Source organism: Sciurus vulgaris, assembly GCF_902686455.1.
Source record: "Sciurus vulgaris genome assembly, chromosome: 3".
Taxonomy (NCBI): Eukaryota; Metazoa; Chordata; class Mammalia; order Rodentia; family Sciuridae; genus Sciurus; species Sciurus vulgaris.
In genome coordinates, this window is record NC_136463.1 from 98382731 (window position 1) to 98410354 (window position 27624).

Consider the following 27624-nt stretch of genomic DNA (forward strand, 5'->3'; position numbering starts at 1 on the left):
GAAAGCTGATTCTTCTAGAATCATAGTTCCATCTCATTTAGTACTGCATCAAAATATTTTGCCTTGAAAACACTGACATTGCTATTTTTTAGTTTTCATCTGGTGCTAGATAAGTCTTTGTTAGTTTGATGTTCTCTCTGAGGTCTGGACCGGCACTGCTTGCATTTTCCAGATATATTTACTCTTTTTACCATCAGTGAAGTTTTTCCGTTGATTCTGTCACTTCAATTGCAGTTTGTTCCTAAAGTACCTGTGGTGTTTTGTGAAATTAGAGTTTCTACCTGATGTTTGGAGTAAACATCTGACTATATGCATGGGACATTATAAATGTGCATTTCTGCTTAAACTAACCTATTCATGAATAAGAAGGTTTTTTTTTTTTTAATTTAGAGAATGCAGCATATATTTATTCTGTGAACAATTAACAATTACTGCCAGGTATCACATAGTGTTTTTAAATCACAGAGAAATCCAGATGAACAATAAATATATAATCCCTGCTCCCAAGGCATTCACAATATAGCAAAGGTGACGTGAACATACATATTTCATTATAATAGACCATAATCAAAGTCATAAAAATTATAATAAAACATGCTAGATAGACAACCATAGATTTAGATACAGATAGTCCTTTCTAAGAAACTGATTTTGCAAGTAATGCTCAGCCTACATAACTCCATTTACACTGCAAATATCATTGGACAGTTTCAACATTTAAGCTACTGTACTAGGTATCCTGAAAGATTTAAAAAAAAAAATGAATCAGAACTAAAACATCCTTAGAGGTAAATGAGAACAAAGAGACATCATATCAAAATCTCTGGGACACTATGAAAGCAGTACTTACAGGAAAATTTATTTCATGGACCGCATTTAATAAAAGAAGTAAAACTCCACAATAAATGACCTAACACTACAGCTCAAAGCCCTAGAAAAAGAAGAACAGACCAGCACCAAAAGTAGTAGAAGACAGGAAATAGGTAAACTCAGAGCTGAAATCAATGAAATTGAAACAAAAGAAACAATACAAAAAATTGACAAAATACATAGATAGTTCTTCAAAAAAATAAACAAAATTGATAAACCTTTAGCCACACTAACAAAGAGAAGACGAGAGAAAACCCAAATCACTAAAATTCGGAATGAACAGGAAATATCACAACAGACACGACTGAAATACAAAACATAATTAGAAGCTATTTTGAAAATCTATACTCCACCAAAATAGAAAATTTCGAAGACATCAACAGGTTTCTAGAGACATATTAATTGCCTAAACTGAACGAGGAGGACATACACAATTTAAATAGACCAATTTCAAGTAATGAAATAGAAGTCATCAAAAGCCTACCAACAAAGAAAAGTCCGAGACCAGATGGGTTCTCAGCCGAGTTCTACAAAACCTTTAAAGAAGAGCTCAAACCAATATTTCTCAAAGTATTCCATAAAATAGAAGAGGAGGGAACCCTCCCAATCTCATTCTATGAAGCCAGTATCACACTGATACCTAAACCAGACAGAGACACATGAAGGAAAGAAAATTTCAGACCAATATCCTTAATGAACATTGATGCAAAAATTCTCAACAAAATTTTAGCAAATCGCATACAAAAACATATTAAAAAGATAGTGCACCATGATCAAGTGGGTTTCATCCCAGGGATGCAAGGTTGGTTCAACATCAGGAAATCGATAAATGTAATTCACCATATCAATAGACTTAAAGTCAAGAATCACATGATTATTTCAATAGATGCAGAAAAAGCATTTGATAAAATACAGCACCCCTTCATGCTCAAAACACTAGAAAAAATAGGGATACCGGGAACATTCCTTAACATTGTAAAGGCCATCTATGCTAAGCCCATGGCTAATATCATTCTAAATGGTGAAAAACTGAAAGCATTCCCCCTAAAAACTGGAACAAGGCAGGGATGCCCTCTTTCACCACTTCTATTCAACATCGTTCTTGAGACTCTAGCCAGAGCAATTAGACAAACCAAAGAAATTAAAGGGATACGAATTGAAAAAGAAGAACTCAAACTATCCCTGTTCGCTGATGACATGATTATATATTTAGAGAAACCTGGAAATTCCACCAGAAAACTCTTAGAACTCATAAGTGTATTCAGTAAAGTAGCAGGTTACAAGATCAATGCTCATAAATCCAATGCATTTTTATACATAAGTGGTGAATCTTTGGAAAGAATAATTAGGAAAACTACCCCATTCACAATAGCCTCGAAAAAAATAAAATACTTGGGAATCAATCTCACAAAAGAGGTGAAAGACCTCTACAATGACCTCTACAGAACACTAAAGACATTAAAGAAAACCCTAGGAGATGGAAAGATCTCCCATGTTCTTGGATAGGCAGAATTAATATTGTCAAAATGGCCATACTACCTAAAGTGCTATACAGATTCAATGCAATTCCAAGTAAAATCCCACTGACATACCTTACAGAAATAGAGCAAGCAATTATGAAATTCATCTGGAAGAATAAGAAACCCAGAATAGCTAACGCAATCCTTAGCAGGAAGAGTGAAACAGGGGGTATCACAATACCAGATCTTCAACTCTGCTACAAAGCAATAGTAACAAAAACGTCATGGTATTGGTACCAAAATAGACAGGTAGATCAATGGTACAGAATAGAGGACATGGACGCAAATCCAAATAAATACAATTTTCTCATACTAGACAAAGGGGCCAAAAATATGCAATGGAGAAAAGATTGCCTCTTCAACAAATGGTGCTGGGAGAATTGGAAATCCATATGCAACAGAATGAAACTAAACCCATATCTCTCACCATGCATGAAACTAAACTCAAAATGGATTAAGGACCTCGGAATCAGACCAGAGACCCTGCAGATTATAGAAGAAAAAGTAGGTCCAGATCTTCAACATGTGGGCTTAGGACCAGACTTCCTTAACAGGACTCCCATAGCACAAGAAATAAAAGCAAGAATCAATAACTGGGATAGATTCAAACTAAAAAGCTTTCTCTCAGCAAAGGGAACTATCAGCAATGCGAAGAAAGAGCCTACAGAGTGGGAGAATATCTCTGCCAATCATACTTCAGATAGAGCACTAATCTCCAGAATCTATAAAGAACTCAAAAAACTCTACTCCAAGAATTCAAATAATCCAGTCGACAAATGGGCTAAGGAAATGAATAGACACTTCACAGAAGAAGATCTACAAGCAATCAACAAACATATGGAAAAATGTTCAACATCTCTAGTAATAAGAGAAATGCAAATCAAAACCACCCTAAGATTCCATCTCACCCCAATTAGAATGGCGATTATCAAGAATACGAGCAACAACAGGTGTTGGCGAGGATGTGGGGAGAAAGGTACACTCATACATTGCTGGTGGGGCTGCAAATTAGTGCAGCCACTCTGGAAAGCAGTGTGGAGATTCCTTAGAAAACTTGGAATGGACCCTCCATTTGACCCAGCTATCCCACTCCTTGGCCTATACCCAAAGGACTTAAAATCAGCATACTACAGAGATACAGCCACATCAATGTTCATAGCTGCTCAATTCACCATAGCCAGATTGTGGAACCAACCTAGATGCCCTTCAATTGATGAGTGGATAAAGAAACAGTGGTATATATATACAATGGAATATTACTCAGCCATAAAGAATGATAAAATGATGGCATTTGCAGGCAAATGGATGGAATTGGAGAATATAATGCTAAGTGAGATAAGCCAATCTCAAAAAGCCAAAGGATGAATGATATCGCTAATAAGTGGATGATGACACATAATGGGGGGAGGGAGAGGTTAGTGTTAGGGTTAGAGTTAGGGTTAGGGAGGGGGGCAAGAATAGAGGAAGGAAGGACTGTATAGAGGGAAAAGAGGGGTGGGAGGGGTGGGAGGAAGGGAAAAAATAACAGAATGAATCAAACAACATTACCCTATGTAAATTTATGATTACACAAATGGTATGCCTTACACCATGTACAAACAGAGAAACAACATGTATCCCATTTGTTTACAATAAAAAAATGAATCAGCTTCAGAACATTCCATGGACGTTCTAAACATAAATAGAAAGTGTGCCCATAAGTTGAATAATTACAGAAAAAAAAGGTGGGGATTGGAAGTTTCTCTAAAATGTCATGAACAGGGGCCTGGATTAGTGTTTTACTAACTCAGAGGAGATGGCAACTGCTTCTGACTGAAAAGACTTCTCTGTATTTTTGTGGAAGAAGTGATATTTTAGCATGTTTTTTGATGAATGAGATTTTGATGCAGATACTGGAGCATAAGACATTTTGTGTAGAAATAAGTGAAAACAATGGTAAACATGGGAAATTAATTCCTTAATTGATAAGTTTATTTTTAATTGATTTTATTTTATTTGTTCTAATTAGTTGTACATGACGATAAGTGTATCTTATAGAGATTTTTGATCTCTTGCCTTCCTCAATGCACTGTGTGCTAGTCATGCTCTTGAAAACATTTTCATGGAGGTTCCCTGAGGCCTAGAGTGAGTGTGCCCCAGTCCAGACTTTGAGTGTTTCTTCTGCCAAATGACTGGGAGCAATGCCAGTGAAGGATTACTTCATAACAAGTGAGGAACCAAGTCGTGTGAAACAGCAAGGAGTCGAATTTGGTTACAAAGTCAACCTGGAACAGGCTTACAAAAGACTTGAAGAGGAAGATGAGAAAAGATCATTTTGTTCTGTAGGCCACGTGGAGCCCTTTGTAATCAATAATAAACAAAAACATTACCATATTAAGAAAGCCTGAAGCAAACATGATTGGGAAATTGAATTTTTTTTAATTAAAAAAAAATAGTACATATTAAATTACCTGAGAGTCATGTTTTAAAAATCTGTGCAAATGGGTGAGAACAGTAAGGACTGTGCTTTTATTGATAGGTATAATTGCAAAATGACTAACTTTGTCATCAATATGTCTCAAATACATTTGTAAATAACATCTTTTCACTGAAAAATATTTCGATATTCTCATATGTTTTTGATCTTTAACAATATAGTAATTTCTAGACACGTTCTAGTATTAAGTGAAAAAGCAGGGCAATTCATCTTAGGAGAACTAAAAATCAACTGTTCTAAGAACCTAGGTGTATTAGCACATCAGTGAGTCCAGTTGCACACACAGAAGGGTATCCATACCGCTATAGAAGATTTGTTCAGTGTTACATCTTACTAAAACAAACATACTGTGTAAAATTTTTCTACATTAAAAAATAATCTCTTTTCTCCACATTCACCAACAATTAGATCAAGTGGACTTCGTGCCCCTTGGTTAGGCGTGTGATATCACTGTTTCTATTAGATTTATTATTTACTGCTCTGAAAACTTAGTGTAACTTTTGACATGAATTCAGAAGCACTATAAACATTTCATTATACTCTTTAGAAAAATGGAGGATTATAAAAAATGTAAGTTCAACAATAGACCTACCTACCTTAGCCTAATGGAGGCATACACTATAAACATCTCATACATGCATACATTGTGTACCAGACTCTATTTTGCTACTTGTATATTTTGCATTTTAAATTGACCAATGCTTTTAATTGGACACACAACTGGAAAAACATACTTTAAAATTGTGGATGTAAGGAAGTGTGGCATGCTTTTTGATGTATATATACATTATGGAATTAATAAATCAAACCAATGAATGTGTCCATCACCTCACATATTTTTCATTTCTTGTGCTTAGAAAAATTAAAATGCACTCTCTTAGCAATGCTCAAGCATACAAAATTATTATCAAATATAATGACCTGTTATACAGTGGATCAACAGAACTTATTGCTGTTGTCTAACTGAAAATCTCTGCCCTTTGATCAATATCTCCACGTACCCTTCTTCACACTCTTAGCTTCTGGTAACCACCATTCTATTCTACTTTTATGTATTCTTATTTAAGACAGAGAACTTTTCAAGGCATTTCTTAAACTATTAACTTTACCAAACCCTTCATTCAATCATAACCTCAGAAGCAAAAAAGTAATAGTATAAAAGTCCTCATTAAAATAATTTGTTTACTCTTTTTAATACTGTTTACTTTCAGTGTGAAAAATGCACACAAGCATTAATTAAACAATGCAATACATCTAATGCTCATTAACTGCAGTATAACTTTAGTAACAAAATGAACTTATTTATGGGAGTGAAGTGATGTGATTTAGCAAAAAGATGAAAATAGTTTCAATCAGAAAGCTATTCATGAATTATTGAGTATTCTAAGCAAAATGAATATGAAATGATTTTGTCTTTGTAGATGAGTATTGAGTCCTTATGTAGACCCTTGCTCAAGATTACAAGAAATGGAGGGGTAAAAACAGAGCTACCAACCTTAGCCTGGTAGAGGCATTTCTAAATCTCCGCCTGGTGCTGTGATTCTCACAGTGTTAGCCCTGCCAGCTTGTTTGCCATCAGTGCAGCTTAGCAGCATTGCCTTGGGTGCATCACAAGACTTCATCATTAATCCAGTAATCAGAAACAATGCTACAACCCACATTTTGGAGGATGGCAGGTAGAAATGGAAAAAGGAAAATTGAATTCTAGTGTATTATTAACATAAACTTTGTGCGGGAAAAAATGAAATCCAGTGATCAATATTACTATAAATGAAGCCATGTTCTCTGGTTATAATTTTCTCAAGATTTGGCCATTAACCACAATAAATTCCATATCTTACATAATTTTTATAACCACAAAAATCTATGAAATTGATAGGATGCCTTATAAATGGATAATAGCTTATTGTCCCTCAATAAACCTCACCTTAGGCACTCTCAGGAAACTATTTTAATTATGAAGCTTGACTTTCTGTGGTTTATCATTTTGGTCAATGTAATACATCTGTTTTAGAGTTTGCATTTCTCTAAGATAAAATGAACTTTTTCCCTACAGTGCATTTTTTAAATGTGCAGACTATATTCATTTAGTCTTCCTTAAAAATTTGCTGTAAGAATTGAAATGCAGTGTGTAGCAGGATATCAAATTAGGTATATTTGGGAGTTTTCAGGTTAGACTACCTAAGCTTGAAATATCAGATTCACATTTTATTTTTTACTAAAATCCTTGGTTAGCTCAACTGCAATATGGAGCTAATAAAGGTTTCTACTTCTTAGAGTTATATGTGTCAAAATTGATGTAATGTGCCTGGCATATAGCAAACAGAATAAATCTTAATTATCTTTGCTATTTTCATTATTGTTCTTACTCCTAAATGAAGCAATGTAGTGGTAAGAGTAGTGGCATATGGAGAATGGAAAAGATCTGCATGCTGTATAAGTTTTTAGCCTAGAAGTGTCTGACATCACTTTTGCTCATGTTCAGTGGTACAAATAAGGAATATGCCAAATTCTGATGCAAAAGACATTGGGAAAAAATAAGTGTCTCAGCTGATGAACTATTCACCAATGACATATCAGGACACTCAAAGAAGGGAGCACACACACATTTTGGTGGAGAAGTATCAATCTCTGCTACAGGGAGAGTAACATCAATTGTCTCAGATGGCACAGAGAATGAAATAAGAAAAGCAGTGAGCAGGAAATTTTGAAAAGAGGTATAGGAGATGTGTTACTATGCTACCTGCCATTGTATAGTGAGCCTCAAAGCAATGGAGAAGATCATTGGATAGGTACCTGCTTCGCTTAGAAAGAAGCTGCAAATAGATGGAGAAAATTTAAAGTAACCCGTGGAAGTGAGGGAATGAAAGAAGAAAGACTTTATCTGCCATGTTCCTTCCTATCTCCAGCTTCCCTCTGGTTTAATTTCATTGTCCAGCATCTTCACTTGCTTCCATCATATAGACACTGGCCTCATCGTTGGGTGCCTACCCAGAAAGCCAGATCCAACATTCTGAAAATAGCATTTCACCCAAATCTGTAAGTGGTGGATGAAGGCAAAAGCTTGCCTTACCCTCTGGCAGTCTGTAAGAAGGGCCTAGCATTTCAAGTTGGTGAGTGATCATCCTTATGTTCCAAGCAGGGTTAGTCATCTACAAGTGACAACTGATGGGGTGTACAACTGTCTAAGGACAGTCTCTGAAGGGGCACCAGAGAGGTTGAAAGCATACTCAATCTGTTCATTTTGCAGAATCCAATCCAGTAATTCAATATTAAAGCAGAATGAGCATACAACCAGTGTAGACTAAGGAAACGCTATTCAGAAATAAATGCAGTGTCAATTTCTTAAAAAGTAGAGAATACCTTCTCCTAAAAACAAAACAAAGCAAAAACAAACAGTATAAAACATTCTGATACCCCAAATCACTAACAAAGATTTACTTTTTCTGAAAATCCTGGTTTGATTTGGTCATGTAATATACTGGGAAATTTCACTGTAGAAACAATTTCAGTTATTATTAACATCATTTATATTCATATACATAAAACCCACATCTTATAATCAAAGTATCCTCTTCTCTGTTGACAGGGGCCATACTTTAGACATTAATAAGATCAGGTATCCATTCAGCACTCTTTCCTAAATCATTTTGCCCAAATGAGAATTTATAAGTGAGTTTTGTCCTCCTTCATGAACAATTTTCCAGAATCAAAACGAGTTATGAGATAAAACTTAATTCCTTTAAACAGATTTTGTGTTTCATGTTTCAAAATGATAAGGACAATCTGAGTCTATATTCTGGAACAGCAATTAATCCAAAATAAAAAATGGTAGCTAATATCCTATTGCATAAATCTGAGCTTTATCTTTTTAAAAAACACATCTTGTAATGAGAAAATGAGAACCAGTGACCTGATGATTTGTTGCTTACAAATATGCCCCGTCTTCACCATGAAAAATATCAGCAATAGAGCATCTGGTCTTTGATATTTTTTTAATATATTTTGGACTATGGATGGCTAGCACCCCACAAAAAAACTGAACCCGAAAGTTTAAGGCAGAGAAAAAATATATAGAATATTCTGTCAGCTATTATTGGGAAGTGATGAAGATGGATTAAGAGAATAATAAAAATTAGAAGTGGATAAGACCCAGGATCAGCTTTTAATGACTTCACATTGCTCCAGCAAAGAGGCTTTTGTTTTATTGTCCTAAAGCAGTAACTCTTAAATAATTCTGTTGAAATATTTAAAAAATCAGTCATTTCTATTTTAAGTTTATCCCAGAAGAGATATGATATATACATTCTCAGATTTAAATCCATATTTAGTCAAAATTTTAAAATCTTATTTTTAAAATGATGTGTAGTATGATCCATTGGCATCATGCCGTTCATTAGCAGACTTTTTATATGTTTTATAGCTGTAGAATCAGAAATATGTTTTCTATTAAAGGATGCTTTAACTTCCGGCTTCTTGAATAAAATCTTGATTGTCTTCCAAACAAGTTCTACAACTTTTCTGAACTATTTCTTTTCAGTGTTTAACACTTAAATGCTAAAAATGTTTTTCTTTTAATACTCCCTTGTCCGTAAAGTTGTTCTTCAGTCTATGCCAACATTAGATTTGTGAAAATGAAGTACTAATATTATCAGCATCATTTGTACACAGTTCTTTATCTGTTGATTTGGGTTTGCTCTTCTTGAACCTAATGTATTTATTTATTTTAATTTTACCCTAATAACTTTAGTTGTTCTAACATACTTTGAAATTCACATCAAATTTTTATTTTTTAATTTTATTATACCATGATACCTGTTCCTTCTTAAAGTTATAATAAATGGAAATATTGTGTTCTAAGTTCCTATGGATTTCTTTTTTCACAAACAATCATTCTGAAATGAATTGTTTATTTTTGTTTATTAATAGGCCCTTTGATCTCTATGTAGGAGGAGCAAACTATGCAAGGAGCTAAGCTTTGGGAGAGAATTGTCATGTACAAGAAAGTGACTAGGAAAGCAAAATATTTTCTAAGCAGGGTCAAAGACCCAGTGAAGGAGGTAGTCATTTTTTATAGAAGTGCTACACTGAGAAATCAAAAGTCACTTATCCAAAATTAGGAGATGAGAGGAAGATTATTAGAAGGACAAACAGATGAAAGAGGTGTCACCAGATGATGGTAGGTGGAGGGGGTGGTTGAAGTGACTATGGGACACAGCTTGGGCATGAAAGGAAGAGGAGCCAGGAAAGACTTGGGAAGTGGGAGACTACAAAGATGGAGGGTTACAATATCATCAGAAACAACCATGAGAACTCCAGGATGGGAGTAAAGAGAACTCAGAAAGTGGGATTTGATAAATGAGAAGCATAGTGAAGATCTCTGAATTAGAGAGGAGGTGGAGGAGTGAGGTCCTGAAGAATGCAGGAGATGGGGCAAGATTTGTGGAGGGGGCATTCACATGAATGAGCACCAAGAGGTGACTGAGAGTGATGCATAGAATTTGGATTGTGATAAGCCCACGCCAAGTGCCAAGGTCATGGGATTTAGTATGTGATGCTGAAGAGAACCCCTACAGATTGGTATAGCTAAAGGGCAAGAAGATTGTGCGAACTTAGATTGCTTTTTAATAGGTTTCAGAGACAATGTTTTCCTTAACTCTACAGCCCCTGTGTCCAGCATAGAAAGTCACTAACACATTGACACATAATAGGAATGCAGTAAATGTTTATTCAGTGATTCCCTGAAATTCCACATTCAGTCCCCACAAGTCCATTAAAGTATATCGTTTTTCCATATCACAAACAAAAGACTGCTTAACACTGTTTTAAACTACAAATCTTAATTGCCGTAAAATTGGGAGTTTTAAGACACTCAAGCCTTCTTTCCAAACCACAAAAACTAGTTGCATTTTGATATTTTTTCTTCATTCATGAATTCAGCAGATACTCATTGAACAAGTATGTGCCAGGCACTGTTCCATACATTGGGAAAAACAGCAGAGGAAAAGGCAAACAAGGCCTTAACTCAGGGAGCTTAATTCTAGTGGGGGAAACACAGTCAGCATATAAAAATATATATGCTAATTTTAGTTAGAAGGAAAGAAATTAAAACAAGACAGAGGATAGTAGTGTTGGGGCACAGCTCTTTTATATAAAAGACAGTCAAAGAAGACTCTCAGGCTAGGTGAAATTAACTTGGAGCTACTGAGTAAGGAGCCAGCTAAGTGAAGATTGGGAGGTAGTCCAGATAGACAGGTGGTTTAAGGGGTCTAACACAAGATCAAGTTTATCAGGGGACACAAACGAGATCAATTTGTCTATCCTGGATTCTAGTGAGAAAGCCATAGCTTTCCCAAATTCTTATATGTTTTAGCATGAGTATGATCACAGTATGTATTCAGTTTTCAAGGGCCACATCATGGTTAAGTATAGACTTTGAAGTGATGCGGCTTGCATTTAAATTCTGGCTTTTTATTTTGTGTGCTGTGTTACCTTGGGAAAGTTCTGCCATGCCAGAACCATTCTGGCATTCTTTCTTACCTGTAGGACATTGATAATAATAACAACCACCTCAATTATTAATAAATGGTAATGATAACAGCAACCTTAACAATTGTAAAGATTAAATGAATTCCTAGGTTGATGAAAGGCCTTAAGTAAATGCTTGGCATATAAAAAATGCTTCTTATTTGAAATAATTTTGTCTTTCCCTCTGACTATGTTATATGAGAAAGATAAGCTCTATTGTCTGATACCTTTTTTGGGGGGGGGGGGGGGGTCCTGGGTTTCTAACAGAGGACACTTAACCACTCAGCTATTATCACCAGCCCTTTCTATTTTATATTTTGAGACAGGGTCTCACCAGGTTGCTGAGGATCTTGCTATGTCTTATACTCTTAATGGTTATTTTTGTTAGTTCTGAGTGTTCCCTAATTCAATGAACTCTACAAGAAGCATTTTGTTTTAAACATTTCTTTCATCAGAAATCCCTTGGCAATAATTGTCATTATTCTTTTTGGGGTCATCCATAATAGTGGTCACCTGGGTGGCTGAAGATGAGTGAACCAGTTAAAATCTGTCATGTTTTGAAATATCTGTAAGGGATATGGCTTATTTGTTGGGTTTTCCATTGAGGCTCCTATGAAATAACATGAAAATGATATGCTATCAACTCTGTCTTGCTAGCTGAATTTATCCTGAAGTAATAATAGATACATCGGGCTTCATAATATTTTTTTAAAAACTGATTGAGTTGTTAAAAACTAAAATCTCAAAATTTACCCCAAAAATCAGATTTTTCAGCTTCTTCTGAAAACTATTTCTTTAAACTGATAAAATTGAACACGGTGGCTATAAGAAAACTTATGGATAGATAATTTGTTTTAATATTTTTACAAGTTTTTTCCATAATTTCATGTTTTAACCTGAAGTTCCTACCATTGAAAACACTGCCTAAAATATTATAAGCTTTGTTTGCTAAGATTTGAATATAGTATATGGAAAAAAAAAAACTTGAGGAAATTACTGAACTCATCTATGGAGAAACCCTACAGTAGTTCAGACTACCTGAAAATAGTTGAAAAGTCTCTCAAATGTGTCATGTCTTTGAAAAGTAATTAAAAAAAAACTGGTAAGCTTATGTTTAATCATTGAAGTTGCATGAACTTAATGTTTTATTATTGTTATTCATTTGAATCAAATGAAAATATTTTGGCAGTTAATATTTTTATTAATGAAATGTTAAAATTCTTGAAATTAGAATGAAAAATATGTAAAAGAGAATTAGTGAAATAAAACAACTTTTAAGTAGCATACATATTGTCATTATGTAACTAGAAGCATGCAAACTGTAATCTATTTGCCCTAAACTAAATTTATTCAGTAAAATTATACATAAAATCATGTGTAGAGTCTTCTAAGTCTAAAAAGTGAATTAGTAAAAGACACATAGTTGACAGTTAATAAATACTTGTTGGATTTGTTAGCATATGAAACACAAACCTGCAAAGGGATTTTGAGATTTATTAATAGACCTGCTCGGTTTTCTTGATAACGTAACCAATGCTAACTAACTTTGGTAAAGTCACAAAGCTAAATCTCTGTACAGGGTTTCCATTACATTATGATTTACTAACTTTTCTTTTACTTTTAGGTCTAAATATATGACTTTAAATGATTTTACACTACATTGGCCACTGAATAGCAACATTCATTCTTAAGGAAACATTGTTTTAAAGCTTGCATTTCTTTAGGAATACTAAATAAGATCACAAAACTTCATTTTATATATTTACTTTTGTCATTGTCTAAAATTAATGAAATTTTAAAATGATTTTAAATTTTAAAGAGTTAAAATTATGAAATCCCTCCCCACCCCAAATCTTATAAATTGGGTTTCCCCTAGAAGAAAAAATAGATAGGCTTTGTATCATAAATATGTATAGCTTCTAACTCAATAAACTCTTATTTTCTCTGACATGCATCTCCAATGATGTGTGCTTTTTATTCTTATTTCATTTTTATTTACAGAAAAGTGGGCACAAACCAGAAAGTGTGGATTTGTGTGGAGCACATATTGAATGGGCCAATGAAAAATCAAGCAGAAAGAATGTCTTTCAGGTAAGAATGTTACATATATTCAATTTATTCCTATTCCTTCTAAATCTGAGCTCTCTTGGGTAATCAAAATAGACTAGTGATGTTTTCATGTGCATGAACCAGTTGTCTCAAGGTCATTATGAAAGACTGACTTCTCTTCCTTGTTGAATCTTTGGGTTTTTTATTTGTTGTTGTTGTTGTTGTTGTTGTTTGTTTGTTTATCCCCAGTGGCTGGTTGCTATCTAAACACAAAATACATATTGCATGTTGATTTTGATTAACTTTATACATAGATCATTGAATTTTGCAACGTATTCGATAGTTGGAGTTCCAATGTAGAATGCTTTACTTAAATAGATATATTGTAGAATTTTCAAACATACACTAATGAAAATTCACTAATTACAATCTATTTTCATTCATTGTCATAACTGTCTTTTGGTCATTAATTACATTCACTAGGGTAAGTAGTGAGAAAGGAGAGAGCTAAATAGCTATGAAAATTGTTATCTTTTATATTGTATACTTAATGATTTTGGAAAAAAACACTGTGATTAATAATTACAATTATATTCCATTGAATGGAAAGAACCAGATGAAATCCTTGAAAGAGAAGAAATTGGAAAATTTTTCACACATATTACCAAAACCACATAATATGGCATGGTTTTCTTTGGCAATTAATTTTAGATTATAGAGATAGTTTTTATACTTTTAAATGAAATTTAGCTTTTATATTTCTAAAATAACCAATAACTTTATAGGTATATTTCAGATTTATCAGCCAAGGGAGCCAGATTATTCCACTTTTTAATAAAGTATCTTTTAAGAACATTCAGGCTCTTGAAGAAAAATAAATTCTTCTGTTCTTATATTTTGTGGTGAGATTAATATATTCAGTCTTATAGTAGCATAGGTAGGTAGCATTTCATACCTACATTCTCACTAGAGGGGGAAAAATGTTGGTTTCCAGTATAGGCTGCTTTTTCCAAATAGTAATACTTGGTATGGCCAAGTTATTAGGGTCCATTTAGATTTTTTAAAAGAAACCAACAACTTTTGACATATTCTGGAGTAATTTTATTTTTTGGTTCTAGTTTTATTCTACTTAGGTATATAGATCTTTTATTACAAAAAAATGAAATTGAGATGATATATACAATTATTATTTGTTAATTAAAATAAAATTTAAAAGACAGGAAGGAAAGGGATAGGGAAAAAGGCAGGCTGGCTGGACAGCCAAATACACCCAGAAATCAATATTCTAATCCCTAGAGTGATGAGAAAGTGGTTTTAGAGATTCAAATAGGAGAAATAAATTTTGTTTTAATGTGAGCAGCTGAATATCAGTTACATACCCTTTCCCTAATCTTGTTAATCTGATATAAATCATAAAATTTAGGATTATAATCCTAGTCTCTATGACAACTGAGATGATCAGGTATGCTAAGTGTTGTAGTCTTTGTAAGTGTTGTGATTTTAGCATCCTCATCACTACAGTTGTAAAAGAAATTCATTAAATTCAAATTTATGGGCATAATTCTTGGACAATAGAAACATTTGGAGATGGACTAAACTATTCTATTTCAATTTTCCCTGTTGACCATATGAAGGGTCACAAATGATAGAGACAGTCAACTACGGATTATGTATTCAGGGTTACGAGAGGAAAAATATTTGTGGGCACAATATGTATATGTATGCGTTAAAATTGCTAATACTGATAGAATATAATATCCTAAAATTTTATGAATCTTACTAAATATCTACTCTTGTAATTTTCCATGTTTCTGAATATAGATACATCCAAAAAAATTTTAATTATTCTCATTTTTGGTAACTTTTGGGGAATGAAAATCTTGGTAGGTAGCTTTGTTTATAGATAGTATAACTATATCCATATATACAAGAAACTTGAAGAAACAGGAGGAGAATAATAAAGCTAAAAAATGATTCAAGTTTTGTTTTCTGCTTTATTCTCTATGGATGAATCAGGTTTTTGGTAATGCTGAAATCTTTCATCACCAAAACACATAGGCTTAGGTAAAATTTACTAATATGAATCTATAGATACAAGCTATGAGAGTAAGCTTTTGAGAGGAACAATATAAACAGTTTTTATAGTTCTGATAATGAAAAAGCATCAGGAAGGATTTGCCAGAGAGCTAAATCTAGATGACTTGCATCAATATTTGATTAGATACATTAGCTGGTCTAACTCTCAAATGATCAGAATAAACATGATTATATCTCAAAAACATGGTATTAAGGCATTGTTGGATGTTGGAGTGTGTGTGTGCAGGATTTTCATTACCTACAGAATAATGAAGTGTTTCTTCTTGACAAAAAGACCATCAGCACTTCAGCTGATGCGCTACATCAGAAATAGCTTTAAAATTCCAAGTTTGAATTAGGCTTGGTGTTCAATCTCAGTCTATGAATTATAGATTACAGATAGCAAATGACTATTGAGATTTTTAGTTCAAGAAAAATCAAAGAAGAGCAAAATTAGAAATAATTTAAAATTTGAAATCTATCTTTAAAAAGGTGATGGATTAGCAATTATATGCCACATAATTACAATGTCTGCAAAGAAGTCAAACTTAAAATGAATGCAAAAACAAACAAAAAATTGAGAGTGCCTGAGTTGTTTGAAACCCACAGGGGCACACATTTGTCTCAAATATGTGCGCGCGCACACAGACACACACACACACACTCACATCTTGGAAGATTTCACTAGCTTCATTTGTTATTGTATGCTGCTTGGATATTTGACTTGTTCATTTTTTCCTTTCTATTAAAGATCACATTTCCTTCATAATCAAAGTCCCATCAAACTCTTCGTGTGAATTCATTCTTATTTGATTGGCACATGGTGACATTACAGTGACAACATTAATGACTAGGCTTTAGTGTTTAAGAACTCTTGGTAAATGAAATCAAATGTTGCTCTCTTGCTCTCAAGAAGTCCTACCTATTTTGTAACTGAACCATCTTTGATCTAATTGATAATACTTAATAAAAAGTGATGTATTTTTAAACTTACTATTAACTTCCATAAAAGGAATATATAGGAATATCATAACATATGTTAAAATATATGTGTGTATGTACATTTTGTGTATAATGTATGCGTGTATGTGTATGCATACATCTAATAGCTTGAGTTTGGGAAAGTGAGCATTTATGTACACACACACACACACACACACACACACACACAGAAAGACACTTTGTTTTATCAATGGCCACACAAATTCTAAGTTAAATTAGTAAATGTTCATTGCTGCTAACTTTTTCTTAATTCTTCAGAGAGCATAATTGTCAAGGACCATCACAAATTTGATGTTGCTTGATAAAACATTTAGCAACCAAGTGATTTGTAATGAACTGTGGTACGAGTTTTCTCAGTGAACTTAAGAGCAACACTAGGTCTTCATCAGGGAAAGAGTGAATAAAAAGATTTATGTCCAAATCACATGCTTTAAACATTCTTTCTAAGTGCTAGTTTGCTCTTTGGTGTTTAGCCTGAAATTTAAAGCACTAAGGATTAAAAGGATTACAACATAATCTTAAATAATCCTAAATGTCATTTACAGAGAGAGAGTTGTAATAACTAAATAAAACCATGTTGAAGGATGGCAGTACTCTCAGGCAGCATCCCTGACACAAACAGTGCTTTTTCCACCTTCTCTCTATTCACTGTGTACCTTAGGCTTCCAAAGCCTTTCCATAGGAAATTCATCAGACAACATGGCTGAAAAATGGTTTAAAACAATACAGAATTGTTTTAGTTTTTAATATCCTTCAGTTTCAATGCTGAAAGAAAAGTTTTACTTATATTGTTCCTTAAATTTCCTTCCTTCCTTCCTTCAAAAGTCTAGGGAAAGGGATTTCCTGACATGGTTATCAAATAGACAGATGATATGTCCCTTAAACATTCCCCAATCTCCAAGGGAGTACCCCCTTATTAAATATATGAGAAGTACAGTGCAATGTAATTAATTCCATGCTGTTTAATTTAGCACTTAAATATTCTTTATTCTGTCATGTAAATTAATTTGCCTCCCAACAAAAAAAAAAAAAACCAAAGACAGAAATTATATCAAACACTGCCCTATACTTAGTAAACCAGAAGACTGGACATGTATAAATTGATTAAATTGTTAGGGTTAAGACTAGAGTTGCATTAATTCAGGAAGAAAAACCTCATTCATGAAATATTTAGGATATTTTGTCCATAGTATAGATCCTTTAATCCAAGATTCCATAGGTTGAAATAGGAATATAGAATATGAAGATACAATCTGTTTTTTGGTCCTTTTCATTATAAGGTATAAGAGAGTAGCTATTTATTTTTTAAAAATGGTTCAGTTATTTGTATTCTAAAGTCATATCTTTCCTCAAGGCAGACAGTGACTAGGCCTCAGATTTTTACTTGTTTTAAAAAAATATTTAATAAAATTTTACCTTTGAAGATGTGTTGGGCTCCTCTATAGATTCAAACTTCAAGTAAGATAATTCTATAAAGTAAGGAATTATGATTGATTAGGAATATGCCAATTGTTTACTTGAAAGGCAGAAAAAATTAAATGACTAGAGTAGATAAGTCTGTTCACTTCCCCCAATAACCAATTTACAACCTCAACAAATACCATGGTCTAATTTCTAGCAGTTGAGATTCTTTTTTAATACGTTAATACATCTCAGGAGGCAGATTCTTTCCTCTACAAGTAAAGTAGACCTCAGAATAGGTTTATCATTACTTGGATTAGTTTTCCTATTCTGGATGAAGTCTTCTGGCTATAATATATATTAAACATATTCATGTAATATTTTCCATGGATACGCATTACATTTAAAAATAATTTGATTGCTCTTCCTGATCCAAATATGTCTTAGCTTAAAATGTTTAAGTACTACTTAAGTTTATTAATGTGAAGATAATTTAATAACATCTTGGAAAATACCATTTTAAGCCAAAAGGAAAACTACTAGTATTTTACTTTTACCCATTTCCTTGTGTTAAAAGTGGTGGTTTAAAATAAATCTGAGCTTTTACCAATTTTCTCTTTCATTTTTCAATACTTGTAGTTAAACTAAATGCAAAAGGATGATTCTTCACATTTATACATGCATTAGATTTTGAGTAAAGCTGGTTTCACTTTAGAGAATTACTCACAGGATCTTAAAAGGCATGGCATTAAAAATAAACTAGAGTAAAAGAAGCATTAATGTCTAATATGGTTGTTTTTTGCTTTATAGCTTGTCCTCAATCATTTTATCTACCTATTAGATACCCATTCATTATTCAGAAGGTACAGTGATGAGAGCCCCTGAGTCTGGGGACCTGAGTCCCAGTTTTGGCTTTGTCCGTTGTAACTTTTTGTAGAACCAGGGCAGGACTACTCCTCCAACTTACAGTTTGTCACACCAAGAAAATAAGAGATAATAGACCTTCTATCACCTGCCTCCCATCTGTGTTATTGTTAAAATAAGGTGACCCTTTGGTGTATACTAACCACATCATAACATTTTGAGGGGGATTCCAGAAGTGGATTTCAGAATAATCGAGATGAGGGAGATATTTATAAAAGGCAGCTCAGAATTTCTGAATATTTCTACTTTTAAATGCCTTCTCAACCATAGAGCAAGATTTAATACACCACGTGGAAGTCTTTTGTTTTTCATTGCATAACAAAGACTATGTCTTCAAGCCTTAAATCACTTTTCGGATTCTACTTTATTAAATAAATAGTATCAAAGATGTACTATCTAATCAACATGCTAATTAGTGAATGATATATCCAAGTTAACCCTTTAAGAAAAGCATTTTTCTGAAGGAGCTTCTACCAAACTATGAACAGCGACTTGTAAAAGGTAACGGAGAGACACATGTAAAAAGAATGCCCCCAAATAATAGACAATGGTGACATTGCCTCTCTACTGAGATTGGGATGGTAATGATTTCTGAATGGAGTGAGAGAGATCTGATTATTTTTGTGATGTTTGATTCACTGTGGTTGGTGGGGTTGCACAATTTTTTTCTGAAGGAAGGACATAATTTTATAATTAGGGATATGATTTAGAAATATGAAAGTTAGGGGTATGTAAGATTGCAGAAAAAAGAGACAAAGAGCAGGGAATAAAATTGATTGTAACAATTTAAGTGAGACTGAAAGAACACGTTAGCTCTGCTGAGTGAGAGGAGAAACATAAAGTAATAGAAGGATAGAAAACACACTCCTCAGAAGATGTACATGCCATTTGGTTCAGACCAGGTGACTTGAAAGTCAATCTTTCTGCAGATTTAATTTTGGAAAATGGTGAAGTTCTTTTTTAAAGGTATATAACCTGGATTCTAGATATATAAATTAAGTAGATTAGTAGCAAATCAATACCGAGTTTGTGTTGTCTGAGTGATTCTGTGAAGTGCACAGGTCCAAGCCTTAACTCAGGATCTGAACTCATTTGTACAGCTTTGTCTTTCTACTAACTACTGAAGGGTATAATGCAACCTTACTGTATTATTTCTCCTTTAACTAGCATCAAGGCAGAATGAAACTAGGTGATAGTAAAGGTTACAGTAGCCACAATCATACATTATAGTCCCAGATCAGTCAAGGGAACCAAAATTTAAAGTTTCTAAAATCTATCAAAATTTTAAAATAAAAAGAAAAATATATCAGCATGACTTGTTCTGTTTCTAACACTTTAGTAAAAGAATGGATGCATGTGATCTAATGAACTTAGATCCCTGCTCTGCTTACTCACTTCACCCCACCTTCTTGAAATTGTTGGCTATGTGTACTCAAAGATGAGAGTTATGACTTTAGAATGAATTCTGAGTTTCAGTCTGACACCGGGCACACTGCAACAAGCTATTCTTCATTTGTTGGCATCATGCTGTGAATCCCCTCTCTCCGAAAGTATCTTTCTTGATGTTTTGGTAGAGAAATGTGATGGTCTCTGTACCACTCACCCACTCCTTTGGCTAACAGTTTATTTTCCCCCTGTCTACTTAGTCAGGGTGAGATCAACCAGCCACATAAGGAACAAACCCATGACTTCAGACCACACACAACAACCTGAGCAAAAGAGATTACTTTGTAAAATCATCAAGTGTTATGGTTTTTTCCCACTTGTGATTTTCATCTTGTATAAAAAAAGTATAACATTGATTCTGGCAAGACTGTGTGCAAACCGAGGGATCTCTTTTTTATATCGGTTTGAAAATTCTTATTTTATATTTGTGAAAGAGTAGTCATGTTGACTTCATGCTGAGTATTTTTTTTTTTTTTTTTTTACAAACAGACCTATTCCAGAAAAAGGAATGGTTTAATCCCTAAAGCTGGTGCATAATAGATGGGTCCAGTAAATGGTATCACATTTTACAGCTTGTCCATAAGGATGACACAAGGTGAAATAAAATTGAGTGCTTTCAGAGAGCGTAGGATCACTGGCAGATAAGTAGCCTGTGCCATTCCATTTTGGGAAGTGTAAGGTAATGAGGCTGGATCTGAAGGCAAGAGAAATACTGTTTATTATGCCACAAGCCACTGAGCACGAGAAAAATCTGGGCAGGGGTGAACAAAACGCTGAAACCTCAGAACAATGTTGAAAGCGGTGTAAGAAAATAACGAAGCAAACATCCATAAACAAAGGCTCAAAATGAATGCAAAGGAAATACACTAAGTTTATGATGAAATGCAAGTGCCAGCACTCACGCAGAACTGGAGAGGCCCCTTGCAGGATCTATGTTTAGAGTCTCCTGACGTGAGAGGGAAACATGGTATGGAAAACTTGTTAAATAATAACTGTTTAAAAGCAAGGATATAGAATGGTACAGGAAAGTTAAGAATTCTTGGTATCAGAAGAGGGAAGAGGCTGTTCTTATATCTCAACAAAACAGCTTGGCCCAGGTGAAATAATGAAATGAAATGGCCGATGTTGGGGAATAACCATGGAGGAAGCTGTTCAAACTCTTTTGGGATAGAGGATCAACAGATGGGTATGAAGTAACTTCACCAGGGAAGGGACATTCACAGGAAGCATTTAGAGCATTTCTTTAGTAGAGAGCTATTTGATTCTAAAACTCAGCCTTACCATTGACCTAACATTACACTTCCAGCCCTGAGAGAAATTTTAACAGTCTCACTCCCTGGGTGAATATGTGAAAACTAAGACATTTACAGTGGCAAATATAAGAAATAACAGAGACATCCCCAAAGAGGAAAGAAACACTGTCACTGAGGATTCCCTTCTCAAGCAACTTAGAGAGACCTTAGAGGCTTGGTCTTGTGTTGAAGTTGGATTCAAGCAGTGCTTCATTTTAAAATTCCTACACCCATGATCAAGCAAAAGTCAGACTTCTGACACTTGACTTCTGTGATGACTTAAGATCAATCAGTAGAAAGCAAGGTGATGAATATACTCAATGTGAAGGAGACACTGATCAGGGTGGCAGAAAATTATAGGAAGGCCTCCTCTTTTGACAGCTATACTGCAACATTTATAATTGCAGATGTTATTTGTCCACCAGACAAGAAAATATTTGTTTCAAGCCACAGGTATTTTATACCACTGTATCAAACTGAAATCCAGCAGCAATTTAATGTTTAATGTGTATGAAAATAAATGTTTGGGGGAGCCCAAATACTTTAAAACAAATGGACCCCACAAAATATATTCAGTGATCTGAAAAGAATGGCTGGCTTCATTATGAACAAATTTGTCCTTTTGCTAAAGTAAGGATCGTTCTATTATTAACAGGAAATCTTAGATGGACTACACAGAATGCTGCATTATTCATAAAAGCATTGCTGCCATCTGGTGGCTTGTTGGCATTTCAGCACTGACTATGCTGATTTGATTTGACTGGGTGTTCATGTGAGGTATGCAAAGGAGGGCCTTGCCTGGTAAAATAAAAACGTGGACATCCTCTGGCCCTAGATAGCATTCATCTGACGGCAGTCGTTTCTCTCTCTGCTGTTGTAGAATGGAGGATTCAGGGGAGGTAATGAGATACTTGGAAATCTTTTGTCCTGAACGTGAAAGTATATTTTACATGGCTTATCTAAGGAAGTTACTCTTGGCTGTTCTTGACTGATAAATTTTGTCGACATTCATTTCTGTTGGCAAATAAATGTGTACTCAAATATTAGGAAGCTATATTGAATCTAAAGATATGCTATTTTACTTAAATAAGAATATATGCAAGATACTGTAATCCCTCATTTGGATCCAAGCATGATTTTTTTTTAAGTTAGCACTCATTGAGTCTGATTTTGGAAATAATGCAATTTACAGTGTTAAAGAAAATTATAGAGCTGCATAAAACTCCAGGTTTCGTGTCATTGAATTGTTATATTTTAAAAATCTGATTAATTCTTAATGCCTCAAACCTATAAATAATATTTCTTTGAATATTTACAAATTAAATGACAAATATTTTTTAGCTCACATTGTATTTTTTCATTGAAAATAAAATAGTTAAAATGTGTTGATGATTTTCAAGCATCAGTGCATTAACTCATTCTTAATCAGAACCAATTAGATTATCTTTGGAATTTTAATATGCTTTAAGGTTCTAATAATTATAGGATGGCTCATTGTATGTAGTGAGATTCTGACTCTTAAAATGGATATTTGTATAGCTCAGAATTCTTTGAAGATTATAGAAGATAATGAGTTAAAATTGCCCCAGGAGGAAAGTTAGAGTTCCGTCCTGAATTCTCAGAGACGATATTTAATAGTTAATGTTCAGTTTCTAGTCAATATTTCCCTGTCATTAAACTATCTTATGATTTAAAAATCACTAACAAGAAACATTGCCCTAAATTTGGAGAATTATAATATTGAGGGAATATTATTCTTTACATGAAAACTTTAAAATTACTATTTTTAAAGTAAGACATTTGAGTGTTATTTAAAAATTCTTGGGAAGGTTTCCACTCTATAATATGTACTGGATACTACCTTTGTCTCTTACTACTTTTACCACTTAGTTCTTCTTCCTCAAAAATTTAATTTGGCTCATGGAAAAGCATGGCCCATCTTCTCTGAGAAGATGGCTCAATTCCTTGTCCCTTTTGCATTTTCTGTTCTACCCACATTTAGGAATAGGGTGTGAACCATCACCACCACCACAGAAAAACCTTGCAAATAAAGTAAATTGATAATAATTATCCCATGCCTCTTTTATCTATAAGTATAAAATGTTCATTAAATTATTCTCCTAAGAAACAGAACTGTGTGTTTGTTTCTAATGGTTTCATAAGAGATAGTAAACCTTCTACCTATGGTCAGGATGTTCCGGTATGTAGTCATAAGTTGCTAATGTCTATCTCAACAGCATTCCCTTTTGGGGAAGCTTTTACAGATACTTAACAATAAATTCCCATTTAGTAAGAGGATCATTCATTTAGTATCATTAATGATGTCACCTCAAGACCTTTATTATGTAATTGCTGGATGTTTCATTTTGGAGTAGTAGGGCATTTGATGGGTATTTGCATAGGGTAAATTTTATGGCACTGACAGCTGCATCTCAGTGGAGCATTGATTCCTTTTTTCCATAGAAAGTGTATTTTGAATTTCTTTAAGCAAATAGTTTTGTCACATATGACTCTGGCTTAGGCTTAGTTCCCCTGAAAGAAAGTTTGAGACTAGGTAGTATATTCCAACTAGTTTATTTGTGATGTGATTTCAGAAAGCTAGAATTTAAAACTATCCGTACTGAAACAGAAAGAAGAAAAACCAATATAAGTTCATTATAGTGGGTGTTATGGGATGGTTTGGATGCTTGTTAGAATTTTCCTCCAAAGATGATCTCATGAAGCACTTTTCCATTAACATTGAACTCCTTTGGTTTGAGGTTGCCTCTGGGGTGAGATATTGTCTTTACATCTCCTTGACTCCCAGACTGTATGGGGGTGCCCAGAAGCCTCTTTCAGGTGTTCTACTCTATAGGACCAGAAATTAAAAGACTTGTGTGATACATGCCTGAGGAAAATGCAGGTCGCACAAAAAGAGTTGAAACTCACATGGAACTATTACACCAGCAGCAGCTGTGGTCACAGACACAGCAGAAGTAACTGATATGATCCAACCTTTCCATATTCAAATTTTCCTATACCACACACTGAGTCTAACCCACCAAAGTCTTCATGGTGGCTACTGACCTCAATCTCTACTAGAGAGCTAACCAAAAGCTTTTAATGGAAAAGTATTCACTGCTCTTGCTATAACTACATATGAGGTCATCTTGGATATTGATCATTAATTTTCTCCATCACAGATTCTACATTTTTCTTATCTTTGGGCAAAACTATATGATCTATTATGTTTGCCTGATATGGTCAGTAGGACCTTCACATGTAAGGGGTCTAGACCTTGATTTCATGACATCTTCAGGCTGTGTTTGCTGTAGTTGACAGTTCATTGCACTCACAGGCATACAGCACTAAGAGACATCTCCATGAATCACTTGAGATCCAGAATCATTCTTCTAACTGCCATTATACAGAAGAAACCCACCCTTTCATTGTAAAGGTCAATTTTCCCCATAAATTTAATAATCATTTTATTTACTTTTTGGTCCATATTTGAATATCCACAGTTACCATCAGTGGTTATAGTAACTTCATGGTATCATTACTAATACCTCTTAGAAGCAAACTTCTCTCCCATTCAAGAACAATCATTTCAAATCTATCAAGGTCAAAGTTTAAAACTCAGAAACATAAATGCTGCATATGGATCACTGTAGCAGCTATTCCTTTTCTATTTTTTAGACCCATATATTCTAGCTATTATAGATACAGTGTCATATATCTTCATAGATTCAGTGAATATTCTGCATTTTGAAAGATAAGACCACAAACTAATAAGTTATTTTCTCTAAGCTCCTACCTTAAGGTGGAATGGGACTAGGATACCATTCATTTTTTCTATTAGTTAATTGCTTCCAAGTGGTGTATTATTTAGTAAGATCAGAGTCTCCCAGAATCATGTAAACAGTGTTGCTTTCCTTTATTTCCCTGGTATGAGGTAATGTTGTGAATGACCCCATATTGCACCATGATGCACCATGGTCAGAGAAAGCAAACCTACATCCAACTCCAGAAATGGTGTGAATTCCAGTGAGAATAAGTCACTATTACCTCAAGAAAGGAAGCGATCTGATGTAGCCAGTTCACCATCAAGCATCAGGATGGTTTCTTTAAGGGCTCTTTGTCTACCTGTGCTGCTGGAAGATTATGCAATCAGCAGTGATAGGAGTTATGTTAGCTTTATTAAGAAGTCATGGTACTGAGCCTATGCGAAGTCCCCATCCCACTACTGTGGTCACACCATTCATGGGTCTATTGTGCAAGTGTTATCTGGCTAAAGAGAGAAGCTAGAGGACATCAACAGATTAAGTCATCTGGTGCACTGGCTTACTCTGTGGTAAATATTAAGACATTGATATGAAACGAGACACACAAATCTGTGTGTTCTGTGCCAACTCCCATAAGTCCATTGAAATTTTCCAGATTCCTTTGTCTCTAATCTTCTAGACTGTCTACCTCCAGGCCTGTGACTAACATGAAAAGTCATTTTCACCATCTGGCAATCTCTCCATATTGCTTTCTTCAGGCTACCTTATTCTCAAGCTGACTCCTTGCATGTCTGCCTAATTGGAGGATTTTCCTCAGCATTGTCCTACAAGGACACCCCAGGGTGGGTATATCATAGAGCTGCCATTCATATTTTTGGTGCTCATCAAAATAGAGCTGATCTTTCTACGAATCAGGCTTGAGTTTTTGCATTATTCATCTGCTGACTTCAAGAACCTTCATGAGGCCACAGAGACAAGCTCAGAGAGAGGGATAAATATAGCAGTGACAGGTAAAATGTAAATTTGAGCCACCTGTTCATGAAACTTACTTAGGTTCTTCAGACCTGCTTGGGCCAAATTCTGAATATAGCATTTCTATCCAGGGATTCTTGACCAACATGCTATTCAGTGAATCTGAAAATAGAAGGTCATCACAAGGTCATCATTGAAAGCTGAAGACACATAGTCACTTGATCTGGTGCTCGTTTTTTATTCTGTCTCTGCGAAAGGCCAGGATTTACTTTTTAAAAATTTATTTTTATTGTAAACAAATGGGATACAGCATACTACAGAGATGCAGGATTTACTTTTGGTTGGTGAGAATTTATTTACTATGGAAGACAATTTTCCCCTAGAATCCTCTAGGCCTTTGTTTCTGAAACTCTTAGTATGACCTCCCCCAGACTCCCCAGGAATATCACACTCTAACTCCTCGGTGTATTTTCAGAATCTTATCTCTTGAGAGTCAAGGAACTTGCACCATAGCCTGCCCTGGCTACAGGCATGAAGTTATGGATAGCCACCCCAGTGGGTGAATGGCATCTTGATATCCTATTTCCCCATATACTGACTTACCTAGTAACAGAGGTCCCGGACATTAGGTCATATAACCATATGAAAATTCTGAATACAGTCCAGATTCCTGACTGTGAGCCAGTGAATGATTATTTATTTATAAATGTTTAACTGATAAACAACAACATGCAAATTGTATATATTAATGGGGTACTATGTAACATTCAACACATATACATTTTGTAATGTTTAAATCAGGTTAAGCACATGTATATCCTCAAACATCTATCATTTCTTTGTGATGAAAACTTTGAAAATCCTTTCTGCTATCTTGTTTAAATATACAGCACATAACTGTTATGTATAGTCGCTGTACTAGCCAATAGTACCCCAGAGCTTCTTGCTCCTATCTAACTATAACTTAGTCCCCATTGAGGAATCTTCTCTCATCACTCCCCACCCTGACTTTCCTATCAGGCTCCTGATAATCACCATTCTACTCTTAACTTCTATTAGGTCATTTTTTTTTATTCAACCTATAAATGAGATCATGAAGTACTTGTCTTCCTGTTCCTGTCTCATTTAACTTGACATAATGCCCTCTAATCACATCCATGGTTTTTCCAAATGACAGAATTCTTTCTTTTTATAGCTGAATAGCATCATTCTATTGTGTATATTTAGGACATTTCTTTTTCTACTTCCCAGTTGATGAACACTTAGGTTATTTCGGTTTCTTGGCTATTATGAACAGTGCTTCA

General features: G+C 34.4%; 1 protein-coding gene across 4 annotated transcripts in view; it reads left to right on the forward strand.

Moving 5' to 3' along the window:
- ARHGAP15 (Rho GTPase activating protein 15) overlaps positions 1-27624 on the forward strand; it is a 631777-nt gene that overhangs the window by 139247 nt on the left and 464906 nt on the right. For all 4 annotated transcript variants that reach the window (XM_079135673.1, XM_079135674.1, XM_079135675.1 and 1 more), the window contains one exon: positions 13396-13485. In XM_079135673.1, coding sequence (XP_078991799.1) covers positions 13396-13485 — 90 coding nt within the window. The remainder of the gene's footprint in view (positions 1-13395; positions 13486-27624) is intronic.